At 41.3% G+C, this 14715-nt stretch overlaps 1 protein-coding gene, 1 long non-coding RNA gene and 1 other non-coding gene across 3 annotated transcripts; 1 reads left to right on the top strand and 2 right to left on the bottom strand.

Annotated features, from left to right (window-relative positions):
- Window positions 1–4352: 4352 nt before the first annotated feature.
- Window positions 4353–8491, top strand: LOC107305503. The gene is made up of 4 exons (XR_001551751.2): window positions 4353–4605; window positions 4699–5482; window positions 5571–5618; window positions 8110–8491. It is a non-coding gene; the product is annotated as an uncharacterized LOC107305503 (long non-coding RNA).
- Window positions 8492–9627: 1136 nt separating this feature from the next.
- On the bottom strand, window positions 9628–13950 carry LOC102710553. Its single transcript, XM_040523452.1, has 3 exons — window positions 13704–13950; window positions 13206–13393; window positions 9628–10314 (listed from the first exon to the last, which is right to left on the bottom strand). The coding sequence occupies exons 1-3, from the start codon at window positions 13886–13888 to the stop codon at window positions 10100–10102; spliced, it is 588 nt and encodes a 195-aa protein (XP_040379386.1). The 5' UTR covers window positions 13889–13950; the 3' UTR covers window positions 9628–10099.
- LOC121054337 lies at window positions 10926–11032 on the bottom strand. Its single transcript, XR_005811741.1, has one exon. It is a non-coding gene; the product is annotated as a small nucleolar RNA snoR103 (small nucleolar RNA).
- Window positions 13951–14715: the final 765 nt, after the last annotated feature.

The raw sequence follows: 14715 nt of genomic DNA, 5'->3' as shown, positions 1-14715 counted from the left end.
GACCGGCACTTACCGATTGCACGGGGAGGTCGGCAGCGGCGGCGAAGAGGGAAGAAAGAAGGAGAGAGGAGCGGAGCGCTCACCAGTGGCGACGGGGAGCGGCAGCAGGTCGGCGAGGATGAGGCAGAGGTGGAGGCGCGGACGAGCGACGGCGTGCGACGTTCGGGGGCGAGATCAGCCGACGGCGTCGAGACGACGGGACACGACGGCGGGAGGGACGAAGGGGCGGCGACGAAGCTCGGCGACCACCGGTGGCGACGAGGGCCGGCGGAAGGTTGGCAAAGCCGAGGCGGAGGTGGTGACGCTGGTGGGCGGCGACGTCCAACGGCCGACGTGGAAATCGGCGGCTGACGGCGATGGAGGGGAGCTTCGGGCGGAGAGGGGAAAGTGGCGGCGGGGCGGCGGCGCGAGGATTTTATAGGCGGTGGCGTCGGCTAGGGCGGAGCGGCCGGTGGAGACCGAGTCGACGATGCGGCGAACTCGGCTGTGGCGGTTGCGGCGGTGGTTGCAGCGGCGGCGCGGCGGAGGACTCGGGGCGGCGGCGGACTCGGCTGGCGCGACGCGGCGCGGGCGCGGGCTGCTGACGGAACCTGGTCGCTGACAGGTGGGCCCCACCTGTCAGTGGCGCGAGAGAGAGGAGGGAGGCGGCGCAGACTCGCGGCGAGCGCGGGCGCGGACGCGCGAGCGAGCTGGGCCGACGGCCCAGGCGGAGGGGTGGCGCGCGCGGGAGGGGCGGGAGGCCGGAGCCGGTCGGCTGGGCCGGCTGAGGGGAAGGTGGGCTGGCTCGGCTGGGCCGGCCCGGGAAGGAGGAGAGAAAAAAGAAAAAAGGAAAAAGAAAAGGAAGGGAGGAAAATTGGACTTTGGCCCAATTTGAGAAGGAAGGGAAAAAGAAAGGAAAAAGGAGGGAAAAAGGAAAACCCCACTTTTGCCGAATTTTAAATTAATTTGTTTGGCCAAATTTTATACTTCTGCAATTTGAATTTAAATCCAGTTAATCGATTTGCGAGCCTCGATTTAATTGAATTAGGTTCTTTTTAGAGGGATTTTTCCTGAGTTAATTAAGTCAATTGTTGCTTACGAATTTCTTTTACGATTTTAGGCTTGGGATAAAACTCCGGGCGTGACAGTAATTAGCACCAACAAAAACGTGATTTTCAATTGATCTTGATGTTTGCTCTTTTTGCAATGTTTTGAGCTCATGGGTGCGATAATTGTCCTGTTCTTCATGTACTGATCAATTTGGTGATTAGCCTTGTGGTTCAAACTGTATTGCCAAGTTTTACAATGGCGGTAGATGTGTGCCTCTATGCTTTATCTCATAGAACAAATATATATACGCTATCAAATATATATTTTCTGTAGTTTAACTACCGGTGACATCGACTATCATAGGCCATGTTGGAGTTTTTGAGCCATTGTTGTGTACATGATTCTTCATTTGTGACATGTTTATGATCTTCTATTGTGCGTAAGCATAGGTTTTAGCTAATATTTTACTTTCTGTCAAAGCAAGTGGGAGCGGTAACCTTGCCTCAAAATTATGTGTGGGTTATTCTTTTTTGTTGCTAAATACCTTCATGTTTAAAACTTATTAAATAATAATTTCAGTTTAACAACCAGTAATATTGATTTTCTGCTGTTGACATAGCGATGTTAAATAAAAAATAACGTTTTTGGTGGCTTAGGGGGTGTGGGGAACTGGAGGCGGGGTAAGAATGAGTAGCGCCCAGCGGACTGGGGAGTAGGAATTCAGATGTGCTGGAAATCCTTTTTTCTTAAGAAAACTCGGTTTTGGTGCTGCGAACCAACTGAGGATTGCAGCTCCATTACTTATCTAGCATGTTTTACATTATCCTGCATTCACACTACTATGTCTGTAAAAAATTTTCATTCACACGAAATATAGAACTTTTTTTATTCGATGTTATATTACATGGTATAGTAAAAAAAATTTCATGTGTGTGAAATTGTATATCTAGATATAATTGTTTGCTTATCTCATGTTTTAATTGAAACAATATAAAGAAGCAGTTGCATTTGAGATGCCGAAGAATTGACTTAATCAAGGTGATCTTATTGACAAGATAAATGAGCGCCTACAGAAGACACAATTCAATAACATCGCTTAGAAAACTAAGGCATGAACTACTGATGGGGAAATGCTCACACATTAAAGAACTCAATAATGTCAAGAAGAATTTAAAGAGATTGAAGAAGGAGGCTAAGTAAACACAGGCAGAAGTGCATCGCGCAATTGGCATCTCTTTTCCTATGCCCATGTCCTTAAAGAATCCCTGAAGCTCTAATTGGCATCATGTTTGTACAGATTGGCATTATGTTTGTACTTTTGCATAGTGAAAGCATTAAACAAGGTAGTACTAAAAGTTTAATAATATCAACACTTAATCTCTCGTTTGTTCTCATGAACCAAGTCTAAATGTGATGAACATAAATGGATGTTAACGCAAATTTTTGTCAAAACATGATTATCAATTGATCTTGATGTTTGTTCTTTTTGCAATGTTTTGAGCTCATCGTTACGATAATTATTTTGTGTTCTTCCTGTACTCAGGCCGTGTTTGGCATGGATGGGATAAGTTAACTTATCCCTAACACGAAAAACATAGTAATAGATTAGTACATAATTAATTAATTATTAATTATTAAAAATATATAAAATAGATTAATATGATTTTTTAAAACAACTTAGATATAGAAATTTTTTGTAAAAAGTAGACCGTTTAGCTAGGGATGGCAAGTTTACCCATAGGTATAGGTACCTGTGGGTACCGACCCGACGAGCATGGGTGTGGGCATAATTTTTTGCCCGTGAGCATACCCACCCGCTACCCGACTACCTAATGGGTAGCGGCCATGTTTTAATTTTTACCCATGGGTAACCCGCGCCCGACCCGAATATATATTTTTCCCTAATTGGCCTATATAAAAACCATATATATTTCATTGTGATACTATGGTTTGTTCGTAGTTTACTATTTTTAAATGTGATACTATGATTTTGATATCATTTTTTTTTATTTATAATTTTGAGTTCATTGTTTCTTTTACTATTTTTTTATGTACATTGGATAAGAAATTAATGATATGTTTTATTTTAAAATACCCACTGGGTACCCAGTGGGTACCTAAGCGCCCGCCGAGTATCGGTATGGGTACAATATTTTGCCCGCTAAGCAATTTGGGTACGGATCGAGTATTTATGGGCGGGTATCGGGTCGGGCATGTTCTTGCTCCGCCCGTACCCGACCCGACCCATTCTCATCCCTACGTTTAGTAGTTCAAAAAACATGCGCGTGGAAAACGAGGGAAGTAAGTTAACTTAGGGCAGTCCCAACACAGACTCTATCATAGAGTCCAAAACCTTGTATTAATGATTTTTTGGTGATGTTTCACCCTTTTTACTGTAGAGAGAAGAAAATTGTAGACACCGTTTCTTGTGTGGACGTCGAGTCTTTGTTCCATCTGAGGACGTCGTTTCTTGTGTAGACTCCCGTTGGGGAGGGCGGCGTGGAGTCCTCTTGATCCCCTCCCCTTCCGCCCGCGCGACCCGTGCATCTCCCGTGCGCCCTGCGCTCCTCTACCGTGCAGCCCGTGCTCCTCTCCCGCGCTCGCTCGCAAACGAAGGCGTCGTCGCTCCTAAAATTTCGAGGCAGCATCCCTCTTTCCGGCCCCGACCCCTCCAACCCCTCCCGGTAAATCTCCATCCCTCTGTTGCCCATCTCCCATTGAGTTCATCCATACATCACTTCGGTTCCATCTCCTTCCCCATCTACTACCAAAAAGATCCCTGAATCAAAATGAATCGATTGCCCAGGACTGATGCATGGCGAGGCAAAGTCGCCCCTAGACCCCATCCTCGATCCGTCCGTGCTGGTGGGATCTGTGGTTCGGTCACCGGAGGTGATGGATCCCGTGCTCAACCTGAAGCCGCAGGTGTTCCTCAAGCTGATGGTGTTCATCGAATTGGTGCTTCTCCCGTTGGTGGATGGTGGCCAACTTCATCTCCTAGCGAAGGGTAAGTCTTCATATTAGTGGATCTGTGCAACGGGTAGATAAAATTGTGTTCTGGACCATTGCTTGTGAAAGATACTTCTGTATCAATTAATTAAGAAGCCATTTTTGTCAACTAGTTTACTGGACCTTAGCTTGTGAAAGGTACTCCTATATCAATTAATTTAGAAGCCAACTTTGTCAAATAGTTTACTGGACCATTGCTTGTCAAATATTTAACTGGACCATTGCTTGTCAAATAGTTTACAGATAGTTTTTTTTGTTGGTAGTATTTGTTTTCATCTCTCTATGCATTGTATCTGCAGGTTATACCCACCTGGAGGGTTCTCCAACTTTCTGCAGGGAAACCCATTTGGTAACCATCGTAATGCAAATGAAGATTTTCATTTTGTTGGGGCCAGAATGAGTCAATCTTCAGTTTCACCAATTGACATGGGTGTTACAAGGACTCCCTCTCCAGCAGAACAAACTGATGATATGGTGGAAGATTTAGATGCAGAAGAAGATGATATCATTAAGGAGTCTAGAAACGACAAGCGTCTAAATTGGTCGGTACCTGAAGACATACGATTGGTAGGTTCTAAAACATGCTATTTCCATGCACACTAGAAGATTAACAATTTTCTTTCTTTAAAAAAATTGTTTTTGTTTTGATGTTTCCTGTAGACCAGTGCTTGGTTGCATAATTCAAAGGACCCAGTTGATGGAAATGGTAGGAAGGCAGATTCTTATTGGGCAGATGTTACTGAAGAATACAACAAGACAACAGAAACTAGCCGTCAGAGGAACCGGAACCAAGTGAAAATACGTTGGGATCGTTGTAAGAATGCCATTGTTTGATTTTCATGGATGTTGGGTAAATGCCAGTAGAGTGTGACAAAGTGGGATGAGTGATGACCAGTTGATAGACAAAGCTTTAGAGATGTGGTCCAGTAAAAATAATGATAAGGCCTTCCATCTGTTGCATATGTGGAAGGTAGTACGTGGTGAGCAGAAGTGGTCAGCATATCTTGCTAGGTTAAAGAAGGGCAATGAAAAGAATGCAAAGGCTAATCCTCATCTGGTGAATTTAGAATTAGATGGAGAAAAGAGACCTATGGGACATAAGAGAGCAAAAAGGGAGCTTAATGGCAAAAAGAAGTCATCTGATGGTTTTGCTGTTTTTAGTGAAAAATTTGACAAGTTCATTAAAGTAACCACAAAGAATAGGGAAGACAGAGAGAAGACGACAGAAGTTCAGCAAAGCTTGGCTGATAAGAAGATTGAAGCGGCTAGGATTAATCATGAAGCAGCCCGTGAACAAACTAAAGCAGCCCATGAACAAACTAAGTGCAAAATGCTCGAGACTTTCACACAACTGATGCTTGCCCCTACTGATCAGCTCAGTGCAGATGCTTTGGCAGAGAGAAACTTGGCGCTAGAGAGCCTGAGACTTGCTTTATTTCCTAAGGTATGGTTCTTGTACTGATCAATTGCTAATTTCTTTGCTTGGAACTACTAAGTGATGGACTCATAATTTGCTGGAATTACTGATGCAGTAACAAGTGTGTGCAAATAAATGTGACCATGGAAGCAATTTCTGTAAGGTGAGTAGCTCATCCACTTCCAGTTGTCTTATTACACTTTTGGCCCATATTGAGAGGCTATTAGCAACTGTATATACATGCAAAACAAACTGTATTAGAGGGCTTTAAACTGTTGAGAATGAATAGTGAAGAACCATAGCTACTAGCTGACTGCTATAACTAAATTTGGTGAAACTTTGATCAAGCTTTGATGATGAGAGGTTGTGAACCAAGCAGTGGTCCTTCAACGGGCTCGTTCGCGATGGCCTGTTTGACTTCAAATTCCCTCTCTTCTTCTTTTTTTTCTTTTCGTGCGCACGCTTCTCAAACTACTAAACGGTATATCTTTTGCTAAAAAAATTTATATGAAAGTTGTTTTAAAAAATCATACTAATCCATTTTTTAAGTTTACAATAGCTAACACTTAATTAATCATATGCTCATGACTATTCTTGATTTGCGTGCGCTGATTAGACCGCTTGGAACTCATCTTGCGAACGAGCCCAGCTAATTTGTTCTTTCAACTGGCAGTAGATATAAAACTAGCAGCTCCCACTCAACATGGAAATCATTACCAGCAAGACAACAAAGTATTTGCACAGGGATCGAGCAGCTCCCACTCCAGCAAATTCATTTGAAAAAAACACTACTTTTCTATGCAATAGTAACTGTTTGAATTGCTATTTCCTGTATGAGTACGAATCCATCCAATAGTAACTGATATTTTTAATTCCTTACCATAGTAACTGCTATCCTTTTATTCACTGTGTGAATTCTATTTCAATTCCTTCCAATAGTAACTGCTATCCTTTTATTTACTGTGTGAACATGTAGAGAGCAGCAAGTGTGAACTGCTTGCACTAGTAACTGCTAATTTTTGTTCTCTCCACTACTGTGATCAGTGGCATGCAAATGTGAACAGCCACGGCAATTCTGACTACATATAGCACAACCCTTTCTATCCTTTCTACTACTATCCATTGCTATCCTTTCTACTACTGCCATCCCTTTCTTCTACTGCTATCCTTTGCTGCCATGGATGGAGATGGAAGCATTGACCCTGCTGATCTGTACTCCATGGATGACTACCTAGGGGAGCAAGAAATTCTAGATGATTTAGGTGATCATCTAGTCGCTGAAATGCAGTCATTTGTTCATGGAGTACAAGGTGGAAGAATTCAGCGAGGTCCTAGGAGATATGTGGACAGACCTCGTGAACAAGCCAGTCAACAACTTATGGATGACTACTTTTCTCCTAATCCAGTATACAATGAGACACAATTCCGTAGAAGATTTAGGATGAGGAAACCCATATTTCTGAAGATTGTTGAGGCCTTGAGTGGGTGGTCTGAGTATTTCACACAAAGACCGGATGCTCTGAATCGTCCCAGGTTCTCACCAATTCATAAGTGTACAGTAGCGATCCGTCAATTAGCATATGGAGGACCTGCAGACCAGCATGATGAGTAACTGAAGATTGGAGAAAGTACTGGTGTAGAGTGATTGAAGAAGTTTGTGCAGGGTATCATTGAAGTATATGGTGAAGAGTACTTGAGACGCCCCACGATAGAAGATGTAGAACGATTGTTGTAGGCCAGTGAGCGTCGTGGTTTTCCCGGCAAGGTAGGGAGCATTGACTGTATGCATTAGCACTGGGAGAAATGTTCCTATGATTGGAAGGGACAATATACTCATGGTGATCACGGTGTACCAACCATAATTTTAGAGGTCATTGCTTCACATGACCGATGAATATGGCATGCTTTCTTTGGAGTGGCCGGATCCAACAATTACATCAATGTGCTGAATCAATCTACTTTGTCTATCGATCAGTTGCGAGGAGAAGCTCCTCAGGTCGAGTACTTTGTGAATGGAAGACAATATACCAATCCTTATTATCTTGCAGATGGAATATACCCTGAGTGGACTGTTTTTGTCAAGTCCATACGATCACCACAGTCAGCTGAGCACAAGCTGTTCTCAGAATATCAAGAAGGGAAAAGAAAAGAAGTTGAATGTGCATTTGGGATCTTACAATCTCATTTTTGCATTTTTGCGTCGGCCGGCACGTCTATATGAACAAGGGGATCTTGAGAATATCATGTTAGCTTGTATAATACTTCACAACATGATCATCGAGGACGTGAGAGACATAGAAGACGATACATTTGACTTGAACGAGGAAGCAACCACAACTACTGTGCAGCAACCTACAATCATTCAAGCAGGTGATCCGGTGATGGAGGTGCTACCGAGAGATGCCAAAATTCGTGATCGCGAAGCTCACAAGCAGCTACGGTCTGATTTGATTGCTCACATCTGTCAAAAGTTTGGGAATAGAACTACTGCTTAGGTAGAATTATATATATATATATATATACACACACACACACACACTGCCTTCATGTTCAAGAACCTTAATGTAATGAAAAGATTTTTTTTTACTGAACTGTTAATTCTCATACTCCCTTGTAATTTTACTTGTACTGACCCATTCTCATTTTTTTAACAGATCTGCTTGGACGACGATGGACATGGAGTTCTGTGAATGATGACGATGGATGGCTTCTTATCTAAAAATTAGTATTATCTATTCAGTTTACAATTCGTATCTATGTTTCTATTACTATATAGTTTGCCGGTTCATAACATTACTGTATGCTTCTAGTCTATTGCCGTATGTACCGGTAAAATTCTTGAATTGTGATGTTTCTCTTGCTGGGTGAATGTGATGTTTCTCTTCTGATTGCTTCTGGTGAATGAGATTGCTTCCGGGTGAATGTGATGTTTCTCTTGCCGGCTGAATGGTGATTTTTTTCTGGTTCAGTTGCTAGCTGAATGGTTCTATGTGTTCTGTTTAAGTTATGTTGTTGGTGATAAAATTGAGAGGTGTATATTGGATCACATTGTTATGCCACAACTGATCCATTTTTGTTTGTGCTAGTAATAAATGTCTTTAGCTATAGAAACTACTATTACAAACTGTGCATTAGGGGTTATAGAGTCTTGTGATAGTCTTTGACGTTTAGACTATGGGTAGAGTCTGGGTTGGGACTACCCTTAGAGCCCCCAACGAACACTGACCTCAATTTGGTGATCAGCCTTGTGATTCAAACTGTATTGCTAAGTTTCACGTCGGTTGTAGAATGTGTGCCTTTGTGCGCTGCCAAATATATATTTTCCGTAATTCAACTACTGTTGATATCGACTATCATAGCCAAAGTTGAAGAGAATTAGTGATATCGACTATCATAGTCAAAGTTGGAGTTTTTAAGTTATTGTCTTCGTAAAATGATTCTTCAGTGTGACATGATTACAGGCTTCCATTATGCCTAAGCATAGGCTTTAACTAATATTTTACTTTCTTTCTAAGCAAAGAGGGAGCAACAACCTTGCCTTAAAATTATGTATGCGTTAAACGTTTCTCTAAGCAAAGAGGGAGCAACAACCTTGCCTTAAAATTATGTATGCGTTAAACGTTTCTCTAAGCAAAGAGAGAGCAACATCCTTGCCTTAAAATTATGTATGCGTTAAACGTTTCTCTAAGGTATATGAGCTAAATTATGTATGCGTTAAACGTTTCTCTAAGGTATATGAGCTAGATCAGGGCATATATTTTCAGATCCTTTAGACCAGGGCTTATATTTTCAGATCCTTTTGTTTTGACAAAGAATCAGGATACCTTAGTCTGAAGGTACATTAACGTGATTAAAGGAGATTTCATAAGCAGGAGTATCCTAAATCAAAGCCAAGAAACATAATGACACGCAGAAACATAATGACACGCCCGATGGCTCGGAAGACGGAAGGCACAAACTAACATTTACCCAGGAGTGTTATCTATACTACTCTAAAAGACGGTGGTGACAGATTCACAGTGAATCTGTCGTCCACCAACTATATTACATATTGTCTTACAAACTGCTTTATGTATATAAAATATTTTAAAATAATCCTATATTTTGGTTCTATTTTTTATTTTCAAAATAAAAAATACTAACATACGTATTATTCATATTTCTCATTCATATTTCTCAGTAGCAAAGCACAGTTATTTAGCTAGTATCATAATACATTCCCACTCAAACCGCTACACATTATCACATATCAGTATGAAGCATGTATTGCCAAATGCCAACCGGCAGGCTTGTGAACTAGCAAGTACCAACTTAACCAATTAGCGATTAGAGTGTCATGAAGTATAAACCAAAAAAGAAAAAGAAAAAGGATAAAACTTGAATTTTAAGTCAAAATGCTGACTCGCTAGTTAGCACGTCATAAACGTTAATGACTGATGGACCTACCTCTTAAAGTAGTATTGCTGCGTGGGGAACAATCATGTATCCTATTCTATGCTGTATCATTGCGAACACAAAAGCAAAGAATCTGATGTTCTCTCGGTCCAACTGCAGTACTTATTTCTTTCCGATTGATGCGGGATAGGGTAAAAAATTACTCCATGGTAGCTATTTCCAGGCTAGAAAGAAAAGCTCCAGATGAATTCACTTCTGTGGAGGTGATGGAGGTTGCGGAGGTGGTGTAGGTGTTGGCTGGGACTTGCATGCCTTGCAATCTACCGGCGGTTTAGGTGCTGTATTGTCTGGAATTGTCACCCTTATTGTTTGATGTTTCCCATCGTCAGTAGGAATATCGAGGATAGCATCCATTAGGAGTATTTCCCAGTTACTCTGCTGCAGAAAAGAAAACCAAGACCGATCTGCAAGAATAAGAATGTGACACAACAATTAGGCTCCTACCGCTTGGATCAAGACTTGTAGCCCACTCAAAAGTAGAGGATCAAAAGATGCAGCCCACCAAGAATTGGGGCATTGGAATTTAGTGGCACAAAATAAGTTGAAACAACAGAGCTAAAGATGCTATGCTCAATCATTGTGTTATTTTGGCCGATGCATGCATAACACTGATGAACTTGTAGTAAAAAGAAATGCTCTTCGATGTAATGTCATGGTCAGGATTACGTATTCACGGAGGAGGCGTGGCAACACAGACGACAGTGCGGTGGTGGCGCGCACTGTGAGCTGAGGCCGTGCCGGATGAGAAACAGTGCCACTTAATTGCTTGCATTAGTTAGTTTGGTAGGCCATTGATTATCCCTTTTTAGTAGTAGATTTAGGTCAGCTGTAAGGCTATTTAGAGCCAGGCAATTATGAGTAAAGCAGGCAGATTCAATCTACTCTTCTCACCTCCTCTCATTTATCTCATCTTCCGTTCTTCTTGTTTGTCACCACGGGGAGAACGTCCAAGAGGCTTCCAAGCCTCGTCCTCCCGTGTATCCCCTACGTTCGTTAGCCAGAGCTCATAACATGTACATGTGTGATGGTCCTTTATGAGCATCTAAAACTAGCATAATGTCCACCTAAATTCCATCAACAGTACTCTTTGTCCATATTTACAGCAGGAGACAACTCATGCAGCCTGCCAAGAATTAGGACATTTTATTGATAAGCAAAAGGTGTTCTGTTACCAAAAGAACTTTGGGTAGTGGAGAGAAATATTTTGCCAGGCTCTTAATAGTATCTAGGGTAAATGTGATGTGAGCACCAATGACTCGTACATAGTACTCGTCTAAATTCCATTAACTTTATTTTTTGTCCATATTTACAGCAAGGTGCAACTCATGCGGCTTGCCAAGAATTAGGACACTACTAAGGTCAATGTGGCATCACAGTACTGCTGCAAGGCCCTAATGGGTCACTAACTCAGTAACTCCAGTGGGTACCAACTCTGTTAAGAGAACAGTTATAAATACCTGCAATGAGCTTTCAAAAAAAAAAAAAAGGTCCATCCACTAGTTTAAATTAACAAAATATGACTCCCTCCGACCACAAATTGTTGTCCTTTTGCACATTGTCACTATCTGCAAAATACAATTTTGACGAGTTTTATTTTAATACAACCTGACCAGTAATTTCTATTGTAACAACTTCACAATACAAATCTGCATATATGCTTTTTCATATTTCCAATTAAGATATTTAAAACATGTTGAGACTGAAAAGTTTCATAAGTTTAATCCAAGTTATGTCCAGAACGACAAGCAATTGCCACCGGAGGGAGTATATTAGCAGTGTTGCAGGTAAACACACAACATGAAGTGCCATTTTTTTTCCTTAGATACATTATACTACACTTGGCGGAAACCCCATAGTGCTAATCTCTTAGTTTTTTAGTATGCCTGTAATATTAATCTGCAATGGTTTGTAGGTGCAGAGTTGTTTCAATGTTCAACAGTGAAATATTGCAGTTGTATTATGCAGCTAATAATTGCAGTGTGCCTCTCAACTTTCCACCATAGATATTTCACCTACCTCAAGAACTACCGGTAGTCAAAATTTGTGAATAAAGGAATTACTTTCTCTGTCCACAAATATAGGCATTCATAGGAGTTTGAGCATAAGTCAAACAACTTCGACCTTTGGTCAATATCTGCAAATAAGAGCAAAGCTATGTAGTGTAAATCTGTGTGCCTGTGTTTGGCTTTTTTCTTCTTTTTCTGGCTTTCTGTAGGTTGTCCCAAAAAAATATCCATTTGGTTCAACCATCTATCTCATTATTACCAATTGGGCAACTAACTCACTGGAACCTTTTCCAAAACCAAAAAGCGCGGCCAATCAAACCCCCACTGTAGTAAAAATTTTGATTTTTAGGAGAGCTCATGCTTAAGAGAGTTCAAATATGATCTTAACCCAAGTAAGCTGGCATGAGCCTATAAATGTCTTAGGCGCACCTAAGAGGATACATATTTTCAGTTAAATACCAGAAAACCACCATGGCCAGAAAATCCATCTAGAGTTCAACTTTGGGTTTGTACCAGATGTTGGAACACAATCACTAGGCCATCCCTATTTCACTTTTGCACATTCAGTGTTTGCAGGGAAAAAGGAATTTTCTATGTAGGCTTTTGGCTGGTGAGTTAAAGGGAGGCAAGCTATACCAACAAATAAGGTTTCTGGATTCAGATTACAAATTTACCATGAAGATCAGGGCCAATCCTCACATGTACAATTTAGATGATTGATAATGACTAAGTGAGTATAAAGCCCACCTTAACCGTTAGCATTATGAATTAGATTGACGCATACATGTTATCATATCACATAGCTATTATTTGTCAGCCTCATATTTCCGCTTATGCTTATATATAAGCCGAAATTTGTTGGTTTGGGTGGGGGGGGGGGGTATCGTAGTTTATTTTTTCAGCCTTTGCTTTTAGATCGTTCAAAACATGTGTATAAAAGTTTTATTCACAAATTATTTTTGATTTGCAAATATGCTGTTTGGCTTTTTCACCCCTTGTACCTATTGTAAGAGAGTTCTTATACCTACATTATGTTATCAGATAAGCTAAATCATAAACCACTCTTCTAATATGACTTGCTTTTCGTCCAAATGCAATGGGAACATGATGTGAAGCACTCGATAAATGAGGCAGACTACAAAATTTATGTCATCCCATCAATAAATTAATCTTAATGCAGTGTACACACTACAAGTTCAAGTGATTGCAAACAAGTTTCATGCAGACAGGAAAATTGATGAGTTAATCCAGCAAGCACTATCATGTATCCAGGTACTAATAACACATACCTCCCAAGCGAACAGCCTTGAATTTAAGAAGCCCATTTCCTTGGGGGGCTGACACAGGGAAAGTGCAGGACACAGAATGCCTCGCCTGGTTCACGGCAATGGAAGCGCTGTACCAGGGGCCCCGCACGATCGGCGTGCCAATGGCATTTGCTATTTGCTGGTTCTGGGAGGCCCTCTCTATCGCCTTGCTGCAAACAAGAGCATCAGCAGCAGTTAGCCTCAGCCATTCTCTTGTTGATAAGAATCAAATAAGAATGCAACAATCACACTGAGAGAACAAAGATTAACATCATCACCACGTTGCGCGCATACTCAGTCATGCGTATGTGTGGAGATCAATTACTGCACATAGAGCGGTACAAACAGAGGGAAAAAACATCAAACGCTGTTCATAAGTGTAGCTGGTCTGAATCCCCCATCGGGCCCATCCTAACCATCAGCTCACCCGCGTAGAGATGATGGCGACATAGAGAGAGGGAGGGACACAAGGGTTATGACCTGGAGCAAGAGAGGAAGACGGAGAGGTCGCTGACGGCGCTGGCGGCGACGGCGCCGGTGAGGCCCAGCAGAGAGAGCGCCCCCGCGCGACGGACCCACTCCCCCGGGCCCGCCGCCGCGGGCTGCGAGGAGAGGCGGCGGAGGAGGAGGGGCGTGGCGGCGGAGAGACGGCGAGCCGCCAACATTTAGGGTTTGCTGCGGGAGCGAAAAGCCCTACTACGCCTTGCTGCCTTGTCGTCTGCCCCAAAACCCTTTTCCCTTTTTTCAAGTGTAAATTTACAATTACTCCTGTTTGGCTTATGTTTATAATTAATACATTTGATTCTCCAATTTATTTTAAAAATTATGTTGAGTATTGACTGCGTTATAATTTGCACCTGTTTTATTTCAGGTTTTCTCTAGCAATAAGACCGAAATAAAATTATGTAAGTGCATTTTCGCATACGTCATAAAATCTCATTTCAATACTCCAATGAAACATATAAATTTTTACATGATTTTTATAGGAGTTGGCTCAAAATTAGTTCAAACCTATGAAATTCCTATAAATTTATTTTGTTCCAAAGAAAGCCACCGATTTGTAGGCTTGCGCCTTTGAGGCCAAAACCCCTTTCTTCTTTACAAATAAACTTGTAATTGGTTTTATTTGATTTTTATATAATTAATATACTCCCTCCTATTTGATTCACACGCCCGTTGACATTTTGATTATCGTTGGACAGTACATCTTGTTAAAAAATTACATAATTACTAATTATTTTGTTATGATTTATTTTATCACAAAATTTACTTTAAGCCTAACTTATAATTTTGTATATTAGAAAAAATGAATAAACGAACAACATCAAAAAGAATAGAGGGGTATTTGATTTCCCCCAATTTCTTTTGACTAGTGTTAGTGTTGTACTCCGTAGAAATTTGCGCTAATGTTTATCTCAGTTTTTCTTTTTCTGCACCAAGCGTGCAATAAAATCACGTTTCAAGTTTTTTATACACATGGACAGCAATAAAA

The sequence above is a fragment of the Oryza brachyantha genome, chromosome 4 (genome assembly GCF_000231095.2).
Source record: "Oryza brachyantha chromosome 4, ObraRS2, whole genome shotgun sequence".
NCBI classification, from domain to species: domain Eukaryota; kingdom Viridiplantae; phylum Streptophyta; class Magnoliopsida; order Poales; family Poaceae; genus Oryza; species Oryza brachyantha.
Note: the sequence above shows the minus strand (reverse complement) of the source record. Positions and strands in the feature narration are given on the sequence as shown.

Coding starts and splice junctions, on each gene's coding strand:
- LOC102710553 (XM_040523452.1), bottom strand. CDS start 13,888: ATGTTGGCGGCTCGCCGTCTCTCCGCCGCCACGCCCCTCCTCCTCCGC. Junction 13,394..13,703: donor GTCTTCCTCTCTTGCTCCAG/GTCATAACCCTT, acceptor TCTTGTTTGCAG/CAAGGCGATAGAGAGGGCCT. Junction 10,315..13,205: donor CAAGGCTGTTCGCTTGGGAG/GTATGTGTTATT, acceptor TTATTCTTGCAG/ATCGGTCTTGGTTTTCTTTT.